We start from the raw sequence: 21,747 nt of genomic DNA on the forward strand, positions 1-21,747 counted from the left end.
AGTGCTCTTCTGAGAAAGTTGCATAACCTGCTGAACTAAATGGTAACCTTGGAGGTGTGCAATAGCAGAGTGCAATGGCCTTTTGTGTCTTATCCTTTTGGTCCTGTGAAAACTATGCATTACCCATGATGTATTTATGCCTCAGCCTTCCAGGCCTGCTTGATTATTGTGTAGTTGTCTGTATGATTCCACACTTCAGAACTAGTTTACTTCATTTTACATAAATATTTACAGAGAACTTAGAGAATGGATGTTTTACATGGGATGGGGGGAATTTTGTCTTGTGCATTCCACACTGTGATGTTTAACTTGTTTCAGCAAAGAAGTGTTGGATTTTCATGTTCTGTATTTATTTCTGTGCCAAAAACGTTGGCTAATATGCTTTAGTAATGAAACTTCTAACTTCTATATTTCAGCAAAATTCCGGCATTTCTGAATGTGGTGGATATTGCTGGCCTTGTGAAGGGAGCCCACACTGGACAAGGCTTAGGAAATTCCTTCTTGTCTCACATTAACGCCTGTGATGGGATCTTTCATCTGATGCGTATGTAAACTTACTTACCTGTTTTCTCTAGCTTAAGGACAGCATTGTTGTACTGTAATTAATAACTGTGGAGCAAATATCCATTACAATTCAACTTCTGCCATTCAATTCAAAGCCATCAGGTTTTTCCAGCCAAGACAATCCTCATCCTCTGCTATGTAACAGGTACGCCTTTCTTCATTAGCCTTGTACTGAAGACTTAAAAGAAACTGGGTTTTTGGAAATCTGCAGTAATGATGTTTCATTTTCTTTTGCTGGCAGTGCATGGCAGCTTGTCTAATTTCATGAAGAAGGAAAAATGGAATGTGTTAATAAAAGACAGAAATGGAAGTAGAAATCTGCTGCTTTTGTAAATCCTTAAACTTTGCAGATCCTGAGAGGATGAAGTTTCCTTGTTGCCTTTTACCAGGGTTTGGTCCAAGTTCCTGATGAACTGTGTATCTTTGGGAGCCAGTGCCCTGAAACCAACTGTCAGTTTTCAGCCTGATGGGTGGACACTGAACACTGAATCTCTGCAGTGACAGTAGAAAGTGACTTAAGAAGAACCCTGGTAGGCTGCTCCTGTTCAAGGGTAGTAGGCAGGGGACTGGAGGGTGAGACTTGTATGCCAGCAAGCTGGAAAGGAGGTGGTGTTGAAGGTGAAGAGAAAATAAGAATTATAAAATGTTGGTAGGAAGAGCTGTAATAGGAAGTGATCTGGGGATTGTGTATTTTCAAGGCATGAAAAATTTAGTGTTTGTTTTCATTTTGATTTGATCTGGAACACATTTTCACCTTTGAGCACTGAAAGTGTTGCTCCCTGTCTTTGTGCTGTTGTGATACACACTGCTACTGCCTGTGGTAATGGCCAGCATGGGAAGCAGAGTCCCTCAGAGAATTGGTCTTTTTCTTTTGATGGATGCCAGGCAGGAAGTCAGATGCAGGTCATTGTGGATTTGTGCTGTAGACTTTAAGCTCTGCATGCCTGAGTATACTGAAGAAAGGCTTGTTAGGCTCTGACTTAGCTTGGTTCGGTTGCTAATTTTGCAGAAAGCGTTTGAGAATTAACCAAGTTGTATTAATTAAGGTAACAATAGGTAAGAAAGTGGCTTGATAGGAATGGAGTTGAGTATGGTGACACAAACTTTGGGTAGCTCAGTAAAGGTATTTTATAGTTCTAGGCTGAAGAGTTTGATCCTGTTTTCTTTATTTATTGAGGATGTGTTAAACTGCGTTTTCTTTAGAACAGAAGGTCTATTTGTTGTTTTTTTAGCTGCCATAACAATACACTGTTGTTACCTCTTTGTATTTTGAGATATTTTTTGCCTGTGAGTCGATCCACCACAAAGTACACAGGTGAGCTCTTACATGGCATAAATATGAGGAGAAATTCTGTTTCCATCTAGCTAATTCTCTACTTTCTTTACTTCATTTAAAAAGAGACCATACCCCCATCTTGAAGTGGCTGTGAATTTTCAGCCCTCAAATTTTCATGTCCTTGTTAGACTGTTAGTTTTCTTGCAATATATGGTTTTCATTAAATCAATAAAAACATTGTTTAGGTGTCTAAGATATATTTAATATTTGCAAAGAAACAGGCAACACAAGGCAACCACACATGGTAGGGTAACAGGACAAGTGAAAGGAGAGGTAAATTTGTGTTGAGCACCACTGTACTTTTATACATGATTAGTGACAGTACAAAGTAGATTCTCTTAGCTCAGCAAACAAGAGAATTAAGTTTTCCCCTGCAGAATAGAACAATCCATTCTCGGCTTTTGATATTTTCTGTAGATTTTTTTTTTCTGTAAAAGTGCACAAACTGAAAATGATTTACTGATACTTATACTAAACCAGTTGGTCTCCATACACTTAAAAAGAAAAATTTCAGATGTTATCCCAGCTTTTTAGGGGAAGGAGTATAATTTACTGTTGGTCACACCCAGTTCTGAAAACCTCAGATACACTTACTTACTTACTGGCTGAGTGAATGGGGAATTTAATTTTGAAATGGTTGTCTGTCCTGGATAGTGGTGTTTGCAGTCCCACAGTAACCTGACATGGGCTTTAAGGTACAGCTTTGTACATCTTCCAAGTTTCATGGTTTAATTTGGAACATTTCTGACAGCTGTTCTCCTGTTTCAGGTGTACTGCAGTTTTGACTGAGGCAGCAGTGTTTTGTGTGGTGACAGAAGGCAGGCTGTTTGAAGGTTATCATAGCCCTTCTTCCCCAGTTTAATGGCTTTAACCATCTTTCAACTTTTATGGCAGATCGGTCACAAGTACTTGTAGAGAATTTCTTTCTTTGTACGGTGAACTATAAATGGCAATTTTGTTACAAGTGTAAATTTACAAATTATACTTAAACAATCCTCAGTGAGGAAAATGGTAGATATCAGTATTTAGTCACTGCTATATCTCTGTCAAGTTTTTGAACATACTGGGTGTTAAATAGCCACAGCTCTTCATGTTTTTGAATTTCTCTTCCCACTGATATTCTGCAGTCCTAGTTTTCTAGAAAATATGTTCCACATTTTTCTGTTATTTTTAGTTTCTTTAATGAAATCCAGTCTTTCTCTTCAAAGGTACAGAAATTGGGAGGAAGCTTGTCTGTAAAAGTACTTGGCTATCAAATGCTCCTTTTCAATTAATAAAAAGACATTAGGGTTGGATGCCCAATGTTTCAAGTAGGGCAGGCAACACTGGGTTTTGTGGAAGAACCTGAGAGCTCACCTGTGGCATCCCCGGTGTGCCAGTCCTGCAGAGGATCCTGTGAGCTCCCTGCTGCTCACAGTGACTCGGTGCTGGGGCAGTGCTGGCACGTTGGGCTGGGAAGCTCCTGCTTAGCTCCTCTGGAAGTGCTCTGACTTTACAGCAGAGGAGCTCCAGCTGCCCTTTAGCATCAGGATGGGGAGATTGGTAACTGATAATCCGTGAAATCTTGTTCTTTGTGGTAGGAGTGAAAGAGCTGTGAAGCTGGGTAAACATCCCCTGCGGTCTTACGGAAGTGACTGGTGTGACCAATGCCCGTGGGTTCCTAGAAAGCTTTAATTGCTTTTACTACAGTTGTATGTTTGTTAAAACTGGAAATGTTTAGTCCACCCCCTGGTTCTGCCTCCTTCAGGGTTTTAGATAACTTGTAAAGCTATTTGTCATTACTTAAAGCTTTGATAGCTATGAATCATGTCAGTTGAGCGTAGTTTATTCTTACTTGAAAAAAGCTCTAATCAAAACTGGGTTTGACAATATTTTTGCTGATTTTTGCTCAGCATTTAAAATCAAGTTGACTTAACTGTATTTTTTTACCATCATGAAGGTTAATGGTAACCTTTAGTAATACTGTTAGTGTTTTAATTTGCCCACAAAAATCAAAGTGTTGATAAAGTAATTTAACTGAATAAGATTACATCCTCTTTTTTTGCTGATTTTTTTGACTTCCATAAAAATGTGTGTATTTTCTATATGAAGATGCTAACCTTATATGCTAATTTTATATGCTTGAGGCATGATGAGAACATGATTTCCCCCATGTTCTCTAACAAGAAGCCATACTTGCTGATTGCTGCTCCTGGAATCCAACTGCTACTGAGAGGAGGCTTGTGAGGATATTATTTGGCCACACTCCACTGCACTAACATTTCAGTGAACATAGTATGACTTACATCTCATCCTTTCAGCATGTGTGTTCTGTGCTTTGGGAATCACATTTATGTGGCTCAGTTTATGCAGCTGTAGCTTGACTCTGTCACTTCTGATATCTGAAGCTGTTTTTTCGTCTTTATAATGTGAATGAGGTGTCAAAATTCACCTTGAAATGATGTTAACATATCTGTCTTAAAAAAAGTGGTATTGTCTTTGGCATATTTTGGTTCAAATTTTTGAAGATGCTTTGGTTTTGTTTTATATTACTAAGTGCAATTGACACCTGTTAAAAAAGTGTTGCCTGTTTACAAATACAAATCGTTCACTGCTAAGCTACCAAAGTTTAAAAATAGTCTGCACATATCAAATTTGTTAGTGTTACACTATCCAGATGTATTGATGTATGCTATTGAGTAGATGATAGTACCTATTGAAATTTTCTCTTCTTATTTATTTTTAGAGCAACTGAATTAAGGTTTAATAAAATAGATGCAAAAGGTCATAGTTCAGCTAAACTTTCAGTTGGCTTTCAGTAACTTCTCCATATTAAGCCCAGAAATTGGGAAAGCTTTCAAATTAAACTGGCAGTTGTGTCTGTGTATTAATCTAGTGCTTGTGGGTTTTTTTCTTTGTAGATTTTTTTGTTTGGGATTTTTTCGGTTAAATACCATACAGTGTTTTGACTTTAAAAAAAGATTTCACATAGGAAGTTTTTCTAATCACAGAGTTATGAAAATGTCATTCCTATACTCCTTTTAGCAAAATCATCCCTAAAATTGAAATAATTTATATTTGCAAGACTAGTTTTTCATTGTGTGTTGCAATTTCAAAATTTCAGTACAAGAACGTGGAAGAAGACCTGGGATGAAGGCTGATGCTTAAAAGCAGTTGTTTGTAGAAGGATATGAAGAGCAGAAAAGAGCCTTATGTGTGCTTTCAATACTAGTACATTATTGTCCAAAAGGTTGATAGTGGAATTAAAGGACCAGGATGGGATTCTTGTCAATCTTCTCTCATGCAGTTTCAATTACTACTACTTTGAAACCTACACCTGCAAGAGAGAGGGAGACATTTTGTACACCCATCCTGTTTGATTGATCAGTGCCAGTGCAGGATCAACTAGCTTAATTTGGCCAGCTGTGGAAAACTTTTAACTAATTAGATTTTTCACTTAGGCAAAAAGATAATTAGGAAGGGCAGTAACCTCTTATGCTGAAAAATTGCAGAAGAATGTTGCAAGATCTGTCATCGTCCTTGAACATAATGTTAGTGTGTTTGAGATGCAGGAAATCACATTATAAAATCACCCTGATCTCCTGTTACATTGCTGGTGTTCTTTTCTTTTGGTGTGTGTATATGAACAAAATTTGTTGGTTTGCACCTCAGAGCTGTTCACAGTATTCTGTTTGCAGCTTTGTCTCCAGCAGAGGAGTGAATTTGTTTTCCTGGGCATGTGGGTGCAGATTGTGGAACAGGTGCTGGAAAATTGTCATCACTGTAGTGAGTTAGCCTTTGTCTTTATTGAGCAGTAAATTACATTGCCAGACTAAATGAAACTGATACCTGAGCTTTAATCTGTGTTCCTCTAAGGCCAGGTGGTTACACTTGAAAGCACAAATAAACTCAGGTAAGTGTTAAAATAGGTTTCATTTAAAAATTTCTCACAAATAGTTGTTCTGAGAGCTGAACAAGCCTCCCCAAATATATGGATATTAGGAGCAAAAATTTATATGTATCATATTAATCCATGATAATTAAATATCTCTCAAGGATGTACTTTACTTCTTCAGATAGAGAGAGCTATGAATGTTCCAACATTGTTATTAATCAAGCAGTCCAAAATTTGTTTTATGTTGAGGTTGCCTCTTGATGTCACAAATCGAATTTTGATTGTATTGTACCTACGAGGTTTCAGTCTCAAATATTGTAAAGTCTGTAATTTTATTTAATTACTTACTCTCATTGAGAAGGAAAATTACTGTTCTTGCGTTCTTGTCTAGCCTTTATCATAGCTTGATAATGCTAGATTTGTTAGTATCATGCTGATTGAAGTGACAGTGGATTTTGGAACCCACTTTGTCATTCATCTTTAGCATAATATCCTATGCCTCTTTATGTCCAGTTTCTTTTTTGTATCAGAACAGATGAAAACATAAAATTTCCTGTCTAAAGGCCACCACCCTTGCTAGAGTAGCAGCATCTAATGCCATTCTATTTATAGATGGAACTTGTTAAGTTTCCTCAGCAGGGACTTAAAGCTATGACCTCGCAGGCCAGAAACAGGAGAGCTACCTACTGAGCTACAAGGGCAATCTCTCAATTCTAAAGAATACATAGAAAATTTCTAATATACTGTACTGTGAGTCATAAAGTACTTGACCAGTAAACCCTCCCTCCCCTGAGAATAAAGACCAGGCAGGCTATCTTTACTGAGTCATTGCTGTTATTTGACCTACGACTACTTTTATTACAGTTCTGTGTGTGTGATTTGGCAGTGTGTAATTGCTATTTAGGCAATGCAGATGAGTTTTTCCTCTGTAATACTTCAGAGAAATCGTCAATGTGTGATAGAGTTGGGGTGTTCAGGTGCCTGTTTGTGAAATACATGTTTACCTGTTTGAGTGGGTGTCTTTGCTGATGGTGTAGAGTATCCGGACTTCTTAAAAACAGTGATAGTTTAATAATTTATTAATTTTTTTTTTTTGCTGTTTCATCGACTTTCTTGAAAGCTTGAAGGGAAAAGTACTGCAGATGGATTGGGGTTTTTTTTTCCTAAATGTTTTTGTTTCTAATATGAAATATTTGCCTGTTTTCCTTTGGTCAGAAGAAGGCTACCTCAGAAAAGGTAAAGTAACAGTTCTTTGCAAAAATATAAGTGGTTGAGTGTTTTCACTTTAATTAGCTGCATGATTGTATCAGAAAGGTGAGTAGTCTGTAAACTGAGAATATTATATCATCCCTGTCAGAAAGCTGCTTTTGTGAAAGTGTTGGGTTTTTTTTTTAATGCTTTTTGAGAAAGTGTTGTTGTTTGTTGTTTTGGTTTTTATTTTAATGCAGAGTTTTAAGGAAAACTTTAAATTGGAGAGATTCCTTGAAGCACTTCTGTTTTTCAATTGAATCGTAGATGATGGCTATGCTTCCTAGCACAGCTGAGGGCATGGGCTACCCTGGTTTGTGAATGGCAGGAGTTTGCTCAGGGGCTCTCTATCACTGTCCCTTGTTGCTTTGGAGTTGAATATGCAAGTGAGTCAATACTAAATGAGCTGAGGTGATCATTTCCAAGGCTTATGTGCCTTCAGTATTAAAATAGACAAAGAGCAGTTTACATATCTGATTGCTGTGTACTGAACAGTGGACTAACTACTGCAAATGAAGACCAGGAGGAGCCTGGCTTTGGGTTTCTTTTTCTGGCTGTAAGTTACTTATCCTAGACAAACTAAACAAAGCTTCTGGGTTAGTTAAGATATGCTCTTGTAAGATTTAATTAATATATACCTCCTTTTTGTTCTGTGTCAAGCAAATTTGTCTGAGATCTTTGGGTTGTTGGTTTAGAGTTCCTTTGTCTTTGCCTGTGAGAGTTTGAGACCATTAAATAAACTGACAGAAAAAGCTCTGGTTCAGTTTCCTTTCAGAATTGCTATTTATGGGAGCTGCCTGGTTTCTACAACAGCCAAAATGCCACTTTCAGAAAAATAGGTGTTTGTCCCTTTCCAAGTCATACATTGTGCCAGACTTGTACACTGGATGGGAAGGTTCTTCTGAAGTGGCTCTTCTTCTGAAGTGGCTCCATACTCCAACACCTTTTTTCATGGATATGCTGCCACTATCTTCTGTGCTGTTGGAACTGATTTTGAAACCATGTAGTAAAAGGGGCTTTGGGTCTTAAAAATAACCATATTCTTCTTGCTGGGTTATTTTAAAAATAGGTAATTTCTCTAATCAGATTGAATATGTAATACAGCAAACAGTCATGCTGTTCTAGCTGAGGGAGCATTAAGCTGAGATTGTTAAGATGAAAAATGTTTGTAAAAAGGCAGCCATAGGAAATATGCCAGTTGCATCCTTTTTTTTTTTCTTTTTCGTTTTCTTTTCTTCTAAGTTTACAAGATGTAGGGATGTTTTCTTTCAAACCTTGCATGTTGTCCACTAGAGTCTGAAGAAATCTGACTTTCTTATGACTGTTATTTATGGCGAGATGTTATTGAGATGCAGGGTTTGGTTGCAGATGTGCCTTTGTGCTGTTGTAATGCTGAAGTATTGATGTGGAAATCTGCTGACTTCTTCTGAAGGGGAGCCTTCAACAAAGATAATTGGTATGATTTCAATATGCTTTCCAGACTTTCTCTTCTGTTCTGATGAAGTCCAGCTTCACTTTGGGTGAAGATGAAGTTTTGCTTTTCTACTTGGGTTTACAACGAGTTATGTATTAGTCAGTTACCAATGGCATCTCAGCAGAAATTCTTACGGCCTGTTTTTTAGTCTGTTTGGAACTTGTCACTCTTGTGTTTCCTTCACACAGTTTCTCCCAGCTCTTTTTTAGTGTATTTCAAGATGAATTTTTATCTTGGTATCTTCTGCAGAAAACAGAATTAGCAATGGGCTGGATTTAAATGCTGGATGATTATCAGCAGTAGTTGCAAGAGCTGCTTTGGAAACTGTTGCTTTAGTTTTGATGCCAGGGGGTTTCTAGCCTCAAACAACACCCTGGAGCCTCTGTGCCTGGAGACAATTAACAAAATACCAAGCCAAACCTTTATTCATTTTTTGTGAAATACCTCAGAAATGCTACTTTCAGTACTTATTTTAGGTTTTGCAATTAAAGTGAAGCTTCATCTGTTGTTGATAAAATAGCAAGAAGATTCTTCAGAACCTCAGTGTTTCTCATTTGGTATGTAATTAAGTTTCTGTGTATTCAAGTAATACATGATTAATTTGTTTTCTTTAAAGTTAGTTTAAAAGACTTCCTTTACAAAATCAAACAACATCCCTTCTTCCTTCTCTCTGCCTTCTTCATTCCCCCCACCATCATATACATTTTTCTCCTTATATGGATAATGGCAGAAGCTTCCATACCTCAAACTCGCTTTACTAGTTAAACTTTTATAATATGTTTGAGCAGAGGTTTGCATTTCAGTACTAGCTTCGATGGCTCTTACTGAGGTAACAGTTCCTTGACACTTACTACATATTTTTATGCACCCAGCCTTGGTAATTTGATGTGAAAATTACTATCTCAAAGCTAAATAGCAGTAGGAATGGGAAGTCGAGTGTGTGAAAGAGTTGCAAACGGGGGGAAATGTAGAAGTACAGGAAATGTATGCTACCTGAGAGGGACTGCTTGCTTTCAGACAGAATATGTAAAGAAACAGAGGGAATCCAAAAGTTGGGCAGTTTAAGACTCTGGGTTGGGTTCTCTGAAGTGTCAAAAAGCAGAAAAATTAATCCAATGAACATCACCATAGAAATTGTGTGTGTGTGTGTGGTGTACAAGATAAGAAATATTGATGTCATATTTTTCAATTGTTAGGGATAGCATGATGAAACTACCATGCAGAGGAAAGAGTCTAATATGTTGTATGTGAGTTTAATCTATCCAAACCAGTAAACACTAAAATGTTTTAATCATAAGCAGATGATTATTTCATAGCTTAATTACAAGGCAGAATATAAAGATTGTTTTGATATTCTTACTGCATTTTTGTCTTCTCAACTTACCTTCCGATTTTTAAAAAATGTAACAAAATCAGCAAATACCCCTCTAGGTTATTTTATTCTAGTTCTGTTTTTTTAATCTGAATTATCTCTCTGTTCATGATGTCTTTTATTTTGCTTTGAAGTTCTTTGCACATAAATGCAAATGTAAATGAACTATGTTCCTTCATTCTGTGCAGCATAGCTGCTTTAATTATTTTTTTTATAACTCTGTGTGCTTAAAGAAAACAAAACTCTTCACTGGACTGGGCAGTATTTAGGAAAAAACCACTTTTTTTATAATGCCACTCTTGGCCCAAAACTACATTAAGCAACAAGTGAAATGTATCACTTTCAGTTGGTTTTGAGACTTGAAAATACACTTCCAGAAATTTCCTTCCAAGGGTACCACAATATTCAGCTATTGTTTGAGATGGATATAGAAAAGACAGTCAGCAAGAAAAACCAATTTTTTTAATCTTAAAATGATTTTAATTTATGTATCTTAAGCGAATGTTTAAATATTGAGTGCTTTGTGCAATTTCAAAATGTTGTGAGTGTAGGCAGAGCTCAAGTCAGTGGGATCCAGAACCCTACCTCAGTTTCTGCTTTTAGCAAAATAATAGATCATTTTCGCTGAACCATGGTTCATCTTTGTAGTTAGTATGTTGAGCTTCAATTTGTAGAGATTGTTTAGTCATTATGATAAAACTTATTATAAAAATTTTGATAATGAAGAGTTAAAAAGCTCTTAGTGTTTTCTTTTTACAAGCCACCTGTTGCCTTAGATGCATAAGTATATGAATTCGAACAAAGTGCTCATCACTTGTCAGCCATCAGTGGCAGCATAAAAATTACTTGTGGTGCTTGCTTTGCAAGAAGTTCTTTTGTGTTTGTGACATCAGCTTTGTTTTATACAATTAAAGTATTACACGCTAGAATAATCTAAATTGCAACCACTAAATGGTGATGTAGTTCTTTTTTCATAGAGCTGAATTTGTTTACTGGTTGTATACAGCTATTGACTACTGTTTAACATGACATGTCCCTTTTGCCTAGAACAGTCTTTGGAAAAGGTGGTTTTTTGTGTCCTGTTCTTGTCTCCCACCCCCTCCATTCCTCCTCCCTTCACCATTATGGAGAGCTTTTCTCGTACTTTTTTTAACAAGTAGATAAAAATACATGTTAGGCTTCAGGGTTTCTTTTTTTTCCAACTAGCAAATTAATGGCACATGATGATATTGGAACAGAGAAAAAAGCCTTGCAGTGAAGTGATCTGAACTACAGGAGATGTTTTGTTCCATATGAACACGTTTTGACATGAACAGAATCGTTTTTGTTTGCACGGTTTAAAATAAAACCCACAAGCAAACCAGGTTTTTCTGATTCTGACCCTACTCTACTAATGACTGTACAGATTCCTACTGAACGGCTTTCTCTGTTGGAAATACCTCATCTGTGATGTTCTGTTCCTCTGTTATTGCTCTATTTTTCTTTTATTTACGTATCTTCCCATTTCACTGTGAATGGAAGAATTTGCATGTGACTTGGCCGTGATTTCTGAAAGTTGTTCTCCATGTATTAAAACAGATATTCAGTGCTATAGAAATTTGTGAAAAATCTGCTGTCCCCTTCTCAAATTACATTGTATTGAATAAAATGTGGGTTTTGTGGACAATTCAACCTAGTGGGTGAAATTAGTGATTTTTTTTTATGTTAGCTGAATATGCTGTAGGCCCCATAACCTTAGGAAAGGCATAACATCTCTTCAGAATTTCAGTATACTGAACTCAGGTGAGGCATAGTGTCCATTTGAAGAAATGAAGCTCTAACTAAGCTACTTTATTGCTGATCTTTGTATTCAGTTGCTTTGTTTTTGGAAGGAATATGACTACTGTGTAATTCAATATTTGTGTGCAGGACTTACTGGGTCTACTGAATCTGTGGTAAAATCTCTGTGGCTGCATACTAGTCCTGGAGCATTAAAGGCTCCCTTCAGCAGTCACCTCTCCTCCTTGGGCCTGAAACAGGCCTGAGACAGGAGCATATAAATTCAACTTTCCTATTCTTGCACACTGGTCTAGTAACTTGCCCATCTGAGGAATAATCCAAGTTAGAGAATTAGATAGAAATAAAGTTAAAAGTAGCTTACAGTCAGATAATGAGTATAGCGCTGTTCCAACAATAATCCTGTGGGGATGGGAAATGAAAAGAATATAAGTGCTCGCTAAAGACCATGCAAAACAGTATTGAAAAATACAGCTCTCATTTAGTCTCTTCCCATACAGTGGCTTTAATAAGAATATGATTATTTTTAAACTGATAAGCCATTAACAACATTCACTTTATTAAGGTATTTCCATTTTATTATTCCAGCATAATTCCAAGCTGCTAATTGGCTAATTATAAATTCATGCTGTCATCCTTTCACATGTTTTCCTGTTGTCATTTTTCCTAAAATGTGTATGTAAGCAAGTAGGGAGAGAGAACAAAAGTGACCTTTTAAATTACTTCTGTATTTTCTCCAAGGGTGTGATTCAAGTTCCATGAATTGCAGTCAAGTTCTGCTCAGTGTGAATAAAGGTGGCTTGGTCTGAACCTTAACAACTCAGTATATATTTATAGAAAACAAAAATAAACATCTTCCTCTCTTCTGTATTGATTACTTTTGCAGACTCACGTTAAGGTGACTGTGCCATTTAGAGTGAATAATTTAGTGTATGAGTTAATTGATCATTTACAAATTCACAATCTTCTTATGAGGCTATAGATTGTTTCCTTCTAGTTGATTTGTCCCACACCTAAATAAAATAATAACACTCATACGCTTGTTTAAATTTAATTTTCCCTCTCTCTTTATGGATTCACCATGAGTGGTTTTAAGTATTAGTGGATGCAGTTGCACTCTTAAGTAAATAACTGGGGAGGGGTGTCATTGCATATATATTTTTTCCTTATGGGGAAGTATTGCAGTGTCACTGTTGACTTGCTTTAGCCATTGTTGGAGCTGGGAGGTGCAGTGTGAATAGGCCCAGCAGAGCAAAGGTCCTGCCAGCTTAATTGGCTACTCAGCTCTTCAGATGTCTTGCTCACCTAACCTCAGCAGGGTTTCAGTTAAAAAGAGAAGAAAAAACCATTCTGAATTATTTAATAATTTGCTTTTAATGGAGCCCCGTATTTTTAGAAGAAGTGTTAGGTGTTATTAAATTTTTATTTTCCTCCTATATGGTTAGTGTAATGTTGCCATGCTAAGGTATTTTGACTACCTCATTTGAGCATTGTTGTTGAATAATGTGATGGACTAGACACTTCTAAAGGTAATTTACATCATAATCCTGATTCTCCTAACCAGCCAGCATTTTGTGCAAGAATTTTGCAGTTTTTCCTAGTCTTGCTGTGGGTGGCAAGGTGCAGCTTGCTGGTCAGTGAATGAAGGGAGCCAGTGGGGTCCAGGAGAGCGCTGTATCTGAGTGGTGTGTGGGTGTGTGCACTACTGTGCTTCCCACACTGGTGTCCTGTGGATGGGTGTGGGTTCCCTGAGCAGGGGGATGAGCTGATGGCCACAGGCTCTTCCTTCCTATGTGCCCTGCTCTTGGCCCTCGCTGGGCAGGCTGGGCAACTTTCTTATTATGGGTTGTCCTTGTGTTGTGATCATGTGTGGATTGGGAGAGGAGACATGGGATTCTCAGGAAGTGATGCTGGGAAGCAGGGCTGGCACTGCCTGCCTGGAAGGTGCCCTCAGCTGCCCCTGGATGGACAGCTTGGTGCAGAACACCAGCGTTTCCAGCTTGTGTGCTGCAGTCACAGGAGGAGTCCCTTCATCTGGTTCCCATAAGCAACATCCAAATTCCCTCCCTGCTCTAGAGAAATGCTGCTTTTGTCAGCTAAAAACATCAAGTTAAGCTTTTCTCTCATCTCTTTCTGTTTGTGGATTTTTTTTTCCCGGAATGCCTCTGCATGTTTGCTGATTTGAGGTTTTTTTCCCCCTTCCCACTTTTGTTTTCTTACTGTGTAGCAGCAGGGTGATGTTGGTTAACAGGATTTTGTACACCAGTGGTGCTATTTACTAGAATGTTGTTAATTTATTGTAGTAGAGCAGTGAAAATATGAGAAACAATAATTTGTTCACAGTCTCAGAGAACTGAAAGCTTTTTGACTGGAAAGATCGAGTCAAATATCTCTAAAACCACTGCAGTTATCGGAGAATTGTTTAAGTTGAAACCTTAAATTTGCTGAAATTTAATAAGTTAGTACAAAGCAATTTCAAATCTCAGGCATAAAATCACTGTGAAGTTACTTTTTTTTCTGTTTTAAAGTTTGCCTTGGTGAACAAGTAATGTTCTTTGTTTCAGAACATATATAATTTTACGGAAGTGCATTAATTCTGAATTATACGACGACTGCATAGAAATATTTCCACAAAACTAGGCTGAAATATTCAGTGTTTTTGAGAAGAAAGAACTTTTTGTAAATCTTTGGTAAGGGAAAATATTACTTGTATTTAACTGCAGTTTGAATTTTTGGTGCAGTTTGAATTCATAAATCAGTATCATATGCCACCAGTTTTCATGTCTTGATGCAGTGAGGAGATGGGTAAAGCTGGGCTGGCCGTGGGGGGGAGAAGGGCAGATGGAGCTGCACCAGAGCAAGGCTGTGTTCCTGTGGAATGCAGACAGGGTCTGACTGCCTCTCCTAGGAGGAAGGGATATTGTAATATTATCAGCAATGTTGTATTAAAAACTGAAAACAAGTAACTGAAAGCACATTGTGAAGAAACAGATGATTTAAATGATTCGGAGAACATTTCTAATGTTAGTAATCAGCAAACCACAGAGAAATTTGCTTGTGATCAGAGTTCTGATTTTTCATCAAAATGGAAAGTCTAGTCAAGGGTAATCCATCTTTTGTTCACTTAACATGTTTTTCCGTAGCTATACTGCCTACCAATTTATTAAAAAAAAGATTTTATATGCATATGTACTATTAAATAAATGTCAGAATGGAAACTTAACAGCTTTATAGCTTTTTGGAAGTTTCCTTCTTCTGCAGTAGCATGTCATAAAATTTAGAAAAATTTTATAGACATAAATTGTTTGAAAAATAAGCATTCAGTTAGCGTTGGCTAGCTAATGTGAATGTGTCCTGTTTTCATAGCATTGCAACAAACAGCTCTGCTTTCTCAGAACTTTTTTTGAGAAAAGTCTCTTGTTGATTTGTTGTTTGTTTCTTCTAAACTTTTTGAAGTTTAAGCATATTTTCAAAAGATCTGAAATAAGGTTTTCCTGCCATATCAAAAGGAAATAGTAACACTTTCATTCTGTGTTATGTGATATAGTTGAATTTTTATTCTAATCCCTGATCTAATTTAGGTTAGAACATTACATTATGTAAAAAGTACATACAGTATTCTGTATCAAGGTTGTTACAAAAAGAGAGAAATTAAACAGTGAACTGTCTTTTTATAACAAACTCATTTGGAATCATAAGGTTACTCTAAAATAGGATGTAAATCTTGAGGAATCTTCTTTTCTGTCAGATTCTCCTCCTCGATCTAGCAGGGGTGTGAGGTCTGCTAGAACAGTTCTGGCCTCTGGCTTGCTCCTGTCAGCTCTGTCCTGTGGGCAGAGGGTGAGCAGCCTGTAAATTGAGTGAAACTGCAGGAAGGGATGGAGGGGCTTGACTTGCTGCTCCGGGGGGCATCTACAGCAGTAGTGTTAGAGGCATGGATGTAAATGCTTGAATATTGCACGTGCCTTTTGCATATCCTTTGAAATGTGGGGATTTGTGTCATCTTTCATGTGTTCTGTAGAAGTTTAAGTATTGTGGCTCAACGTCTTCTGAGAGTCTACTAGTTTTAGGGACCCTAAAATAATTCTGTCTTTTTTTATAATAATGATAGCCTCTTCAGGATAGATGTGGTCCAAGACAAATGCTGCATGATAGCTTTTGGGGAAAAATTGCAAGGAACCTTCCTACAGTAATTGGATGAAAGTTTTTTTTTTTATAGATTTAAGGGCATCTGATGGATGACAACTTGCTTCAGAGACTTCAAAAATTGCCAGAAGCATGATAGCCAGTATGATCCTTTTCTTTGAAGAGTTTCTTTGAGTGTTCTGAGATGGAGAGAATCTTCATTCTGTCTTAAGAATGATTTTTTTGGATTATTTTATCAGGAAAATAAGACTAAGGTCAAACCAAACCTTGAACAAATGATGTTTTGTTCTGGAATTAGCTGTCAGCATTGTCTATTTCAGGGTTTTCTGAATGTGTCTCCTGCCTGTGAGTTTGATACTTTGTATCACAGCCTATTGAAGAAGTTGTGGTAGCAGTGATGTTTAAAAAGGCAGGGGTCAAGTGAAGGATAATAACATTAGTATTTATTTTTCTTTCTGGAATGTTTGAATTTAAAATACTTTTTTATCAGAGAGGAGATGTTTTAAGATACATGTTTTCTCATGCTAAAAGGCAGTTTGAAGTGGCCTGCTTGATACAGGCTTTCTTTGCTGTGTGGTACAAATGTCCATACTGATATTCACGTGTAGAGAATTTTGAGAATTTGGGTGTACCTTTGTTTAAGCACATCTGTTGGATTTCAAATTTTAAAGAAACCCTGCAAGGGTGTGCATCGAATTGCTAGCTTACAGTGCCTAGGAAACAAAGGCAGTACTGCTGAGAAAGGCAGTCTGCCCTCCCTTTGGTGTTGGCCATGTTTTTGCCTGTGCACTGCCCTGTGCCTGGATGTGAGCACAAAATTAGCTGTGGTTGTGTGCCAGGCTTTATGGAAGGTCTGATGTCATTTACTACTAACCAGCTACTGCTTTGTAGCTGTAATCCTTGTGTTTGCCCATCTAGTCATCTTGAAACTGTGCAGAAAGGTAATACACCTGCATATGCACTGTGTTTGAAAAGCTTAGAAAACATGGCAGGTGACACAAAATAATTCCATTGAAAAATTCTGTTAAGTGATAAAAATATGTCAGAACAGATAAGGATAAATGGAAACTGTTAAATAATGGGGAAAAAATATAAGAGTATATTTTCATACCAAAGTGTTGGTCTCCACAGAGACTGCTTGCTGGAGCTGATTGTACACTCAGGTTTACCTCGTAAGTGTTTTCAGGTATTATTTTTAATACAGACAGATATAAAATATAAAATATGATGTAAGAAGTAGAAGTGGGTAAGAAGTGGGTTTAAAAATGGAGGTAATGTAGAGGTAAAATACCGTTACTGTTTTAAAGTGGTAATTTAATAGCAAAGCAGAAAATAACTATTTAGCAAAGTCTGCTGCTGTACTGGCACTGCAAACCAGTGTGTTCAGAAGGGCACAGAGGCTGTCTGGCAGCCATCCCCAAACTCCAGCCCAGGGTGCCTGTCATTGTCACAGCCTGAGAGAGAGCCTTTGCTGCTTGTCCCTGCTGCAGTTCAGGTGCTGTGGTGATGCCAAAATACTTCATTGGCCATGAAAATAGTGAGACACTATTATTTCTTCAACTCTGCAGGAATGAAGATAATGTAGAGGTTGGGCATGTTTATGGATGGTGAGCTGTCCTTTGGGATGCAGTGGTTTATGTGAGTGGTCCGTGCCCTGCAAGAACCATGTGGTGCAAGGGTAGTCCCTAAATGGCTTACCTAATCATGCAGAACCTGCACTGACATTTTTAATTCATGAATTAAAACTAGTTTAACTTCAAATTCTCAAGTTGAAGTTTACAGTGTTTTAAACAAAAAGGTTCATAACAAACTCTTCATCATGCTACAGTATTTTATATAATCTTTGTCTTTTTCTAGCATTAAGAAAAGTGTTTCTGTAATGTTAATTAGCTAGTAACTGCTGTTTTCAGTGTGCTTTAATTACTGTATGTTGCTTGATTATATGTTATGAAATAAACTTAAGGTTATTCTAGATTGTTAAACGGTGAGCTAATATATAACTACTGTGCTTAGGATGAGGTTTTTCAGATATGGTGGTGGGAATATTGGGAAGAAGAAAAGCTGGAAGTGCAGCTCTCATTCTTAGAGACATATGAAGACAGCTTTTAGAATTACCTCCTAGATTTTGAAATTAATATTTATGAGAAATTTTCTGGTAAAATACCATTAAAATACTTCAAAGCATGTGCATAATCATGGAATAGATTGTAAAGATGTAACTCTAGGTTGATTTGCCTGTGTCTTACTAATAGGTATCCTTTGCTGGCAGTCTAATTGTACAATGCAAGATACTTCTAATTTACTATTTCTAAAGAATTTTTTTAAATGCTCCTGTTCAAATTACATTTAGCAATAGCTACACTGCAAAATTACATGTATGTATGTATGTAGTTCTGTCTACACATGTAGGTTTTGTTGCAGTGACAGTTGTACTTTTTAATTAGCAAGATGTTCAATTAACTTGGTGGTCATGGACGGTTTTATTTTCAATTTCAGCTGGACCAAATGCTGAATGAAGGGTTGTACACGGTGGGTTTATTATATTTGGTAAACAGACAAAAAGAAGTAAGCTAAACTTTATAGATGACTTAGAACATCTGATAACAAAGATATTTGATTGCCTTCCACAGTGAAATAAAAAAAGTTGAAAATTTTCTTGAGCAAAAATGATGAGTATTGTAAAACATATCCTGTAACTGCTCTGTCTCTTTAAAAAGATATTTGCAGTAGTAACCGATCTAGCATTGAAAACCACTAAGAATTTTAATATTGTTCATATGTAATTGCTGTAATCTCTGGTCTTTGCAGGAGATGGTACTTAACATACTCAAGGTTTTTTCCCATGGTGTTTCTTTCTCAGATTGCTAGAATAAGGTCTGTGTTTATTTCAGTCGATTGTACATAGAAATAAACAGTTTGCATTTTCAGTTGATGCATAACATTTTTATTTGCTTTACTCTATCTTAAATTCTAGCTTGATCCTTAGTTAAATTTTGTGGTTATGTTCAGATACTTCCCCTCAGATCTTCAAGTAGTACATGTAAGCAGCTGTGTAGCTCTGATCTCGGACTGCTTTGCAAACAGTGAAAAATATATGAACATAAATCCTCTATTGTGCCAATTTATTCCCCCAAAGATTTTCATCATCACTTCTTTTACAGTAATTTTTCAAAATTATTTCACCAGTATTTTAACTCTCAGTAAGCTACCACTCAATAAATCATATATTCAAGATCTTCTAGTTTTATGGGTTATTTTTATAAGTTCCTAATTTTTAAAGAGTTTTTCTTTGAAGTAGTGTATGAGTGTGGCTCAGCAATGCTGATACCTAGGAGAATAAGGTCAGTTAAGGGGGAGGGGGTTGTTCTTTTCTCTGTAGGCTAATAAAATGTGGCATTTTAAGTGCTGTGGAGAGGGTCTCAATTGTGGCCACTCTCTCAGTTAACTAACTACTTAGGGACTCTGAATATGCATTTTGTCATTCAAAGAAAGTAAAACAATTAAGTGTTCCTTCCTCTACAAATGTTACAAAATATAACATATATGTTAATTTCCCTTATTTCCCTCATTTCACTATTCTTCATGGATACCGGGGCCTGGGTGCAGGTGGGGGCCTTCTCTTGTTGCTTTCAAGTTTCATGCATTTTACTGCAGTTGTTAAATATCAGCATCTCACTGCCAAGTCACTAAATGGTGATTCTTTGAATTTTTTTAAAAGTAAACTTACTGCTCATTCTGTAAAAATCTATTAGTGGCATTTTGACATATGAAAAGTTTGAAGTCTTCTAGATTCTTTAGTCACCAGATAACGATATTAATAACATAGTAGTGTACAGCAGTCCAGAGGTGAGATTTTAAAACATTTGATTTTAGCTTATGTTTAAGGTTGATGAATATAAATGAATCAGCCTGGAGTTTTAGGTGAAAATATTTTCAAGTTTAAAGCTCTTGTACCCCAATGGGATTATTTCAGTGGTTGACTGAAACATTCAGGAGAAGGGAAACGTTTCTTTAATGCCAAACAGAGGGAATTGAGCTAGGAATTGGGAACAGAAAAAGGAAAAAAATCCCCAATTTTAAACATCCCTCTGATTATGATTATCATGAAACTGAGCTTTGCTTCAAGATTTTAGCCAATGCTGTGTTTTCATAATTTAATGGGTATTTATTTTCTGAGTAGTAAGTGATTTGTATTTCTTAGAAGATGCCTATAACGAACTGGGTCTATCAATAAGTAACTCATTTGCAACATTATTGTACTCAATCATGAGAAGTTTAATTGCGGTTTGCTTCTATCATTTTCCTTGACAGCTGTTGAAAAAAAATAATGCGGTAGATTTGGATTTATACTGACTTCCAAGGAGGAGATATTTGTTCAAAAGCAGTCAGGGAGTGCAAAGATCCATGCCAATATTCAGAATTCGTATTTCCCTTGAATGGAAGGTTGTGATAAAATGGTACATGGTGTGTTTTCATTGCCTGTTGAAAGACTTTCATGCAGTTAAAATAAGCATTTTGATGGTGGTTGAATTAAGAGTTTTTGTCAGTCTCTTCTCATCATGGATGATTAGACTAAAACGTCTGCTTGTCTTGACTTGAGATCACCACAGCTTCAGATAACATGCTTTGTGATTGAAGGTCGAAATATTTTGAATTCTAATAGGCTGCCAGATGAATTGCTTGAAATAGACTGTAAAATTTCAAGGCTTCCTTTTCCATCTGCTGTGAAAAGAACCATTGGGAATGGTTGAGCTTGATGATCATAGAATTACGGGATGGTGATTCTAAAACCCTCAAAGGGAAGTTGCTATGGAGATCTAGTTCCAAACTGTGAAATGATTCACCTCTGAAAGGCTTCAGGGTCTGAGAAGCTGAACACATCATTGTTCAGGTGGTCATTGGTTAGGAAATTGCTGGTGCCTGTGTAATCAGCACTCCTGTGGTAGTTAACGATCTAAAAAGGTTTGTTCTGAATGATGTGGGACAACAGCAATGTGCATAAGATGGCTTCTCTCAATCATAGTTTGCTCAGCCTGGTGCTTGTAAAAATATAGTGAGCTAAATGGCAGGGAGACGAACTGCTTCATTGAGGAGGTCTTTTATAAACAAAATTCTTTTCTGTGATGGATTTGACATCTAAAGTAAAAGAAGAACAACTGTTTCAGCTTAAAAAGCTGTGGTTAGATGTTGCAAAAATATCATATATTTATTTTGCAAGGACCAGAACAGCGGGGCTGCATATTTGTACTTGCTTGCTGGCTAAAGGAGTAATACTGCTGGAAATAAAGATTTCTACCCAGTCACACCTCGGGAACATAATGAAGTAGCCTTGATATATTCATATTACTCCTCTTCCATCCCTCCTCTCCAATATTAGGGCCTACAAGGCACTCTGCTCTGGCAGTCATAGAAAAAACACCCTGTATATCCAGGATTCAGGTTAATCAAAGTCTGTGTTTTCTTTCTCGGTTTCTAATTTATTTGTGTGTTTTGAGGCTAGGAGAAGGGAATAACAGGCCAGTTTTTTGCATACATGTATAAAACAGTGCATTTTGTCATCTGCTGCTAAAATTTGCTAGCAGATTCTTAGATTGCTTGAAAACTCCAACATACACACAAGTACTTAATGTACTTTTTCAAGGAAGCCAGAAGTCATTTGCACAGTACACAAGTAGTTAGTGACTATACCTGCCTACCTAATTCAACATAAAATGTTTTCTTGACCATATGATGTTCAAAAAGTCTGAGTTACTATTCCCTGCATATTCAGTATCAGCCTTTCACAATTTCTTAACACAATCTCTTAATGGTTTCTAGTAAAGAAGATGCCAGTGGCTACTAGGTGGTGCCAGATAGTTACAGAACACACTGATATGTTCCACAATATAGTTGCCATTTAAGTAAAACGTTGCTAGGAAAAAAGTGAATGTCTGAGGGCTAGGGATTACTTTACTAAA

At 36.9% G+C, this 21,747-nt stretch overlaps 1 protein-coding gene across 3 annotated transcripts in view; it reads left to right on the plus strand.

The window, feature by feature from the left end:
• The window catches only part of OLA1 (Obg like ATPase 1), a 104,354-nt gene that overhangs the window by 22,380 nt on the left and 60,227 nt on the right, over positions 1–21,747 (plus strand). For all 3 annotated transcript variants that reach the window (XM_071434881.1, XM_071434882.1, XM_071434880.1), the window contains exon 4: positions 417–544. In XM_071434881.1, coding sequence (XP_071290982.1) covers positions 417–544 — 128 coding nt within the window. The remainder of the gene's footprint in view (positions 1–416; positions 545–21,747) is intronic.

This window comes from Agelaius tricolor, unplaced genomic scaffold (genome assembly GCF_023055355.1).
Source record: "Agelaius tricolor isolate 1412-34295 unplaced genomic scaffold, bAgeTri1.0.p SCAF_10, whole genome shotgun sequence".
In the NCBI taxonomy this organism is placed as follows: Eukaryota; Metazoa; Chordata; class Aves; order Passeriformes; family Icteridae; genus Agelaius; species Agelaius tricolor.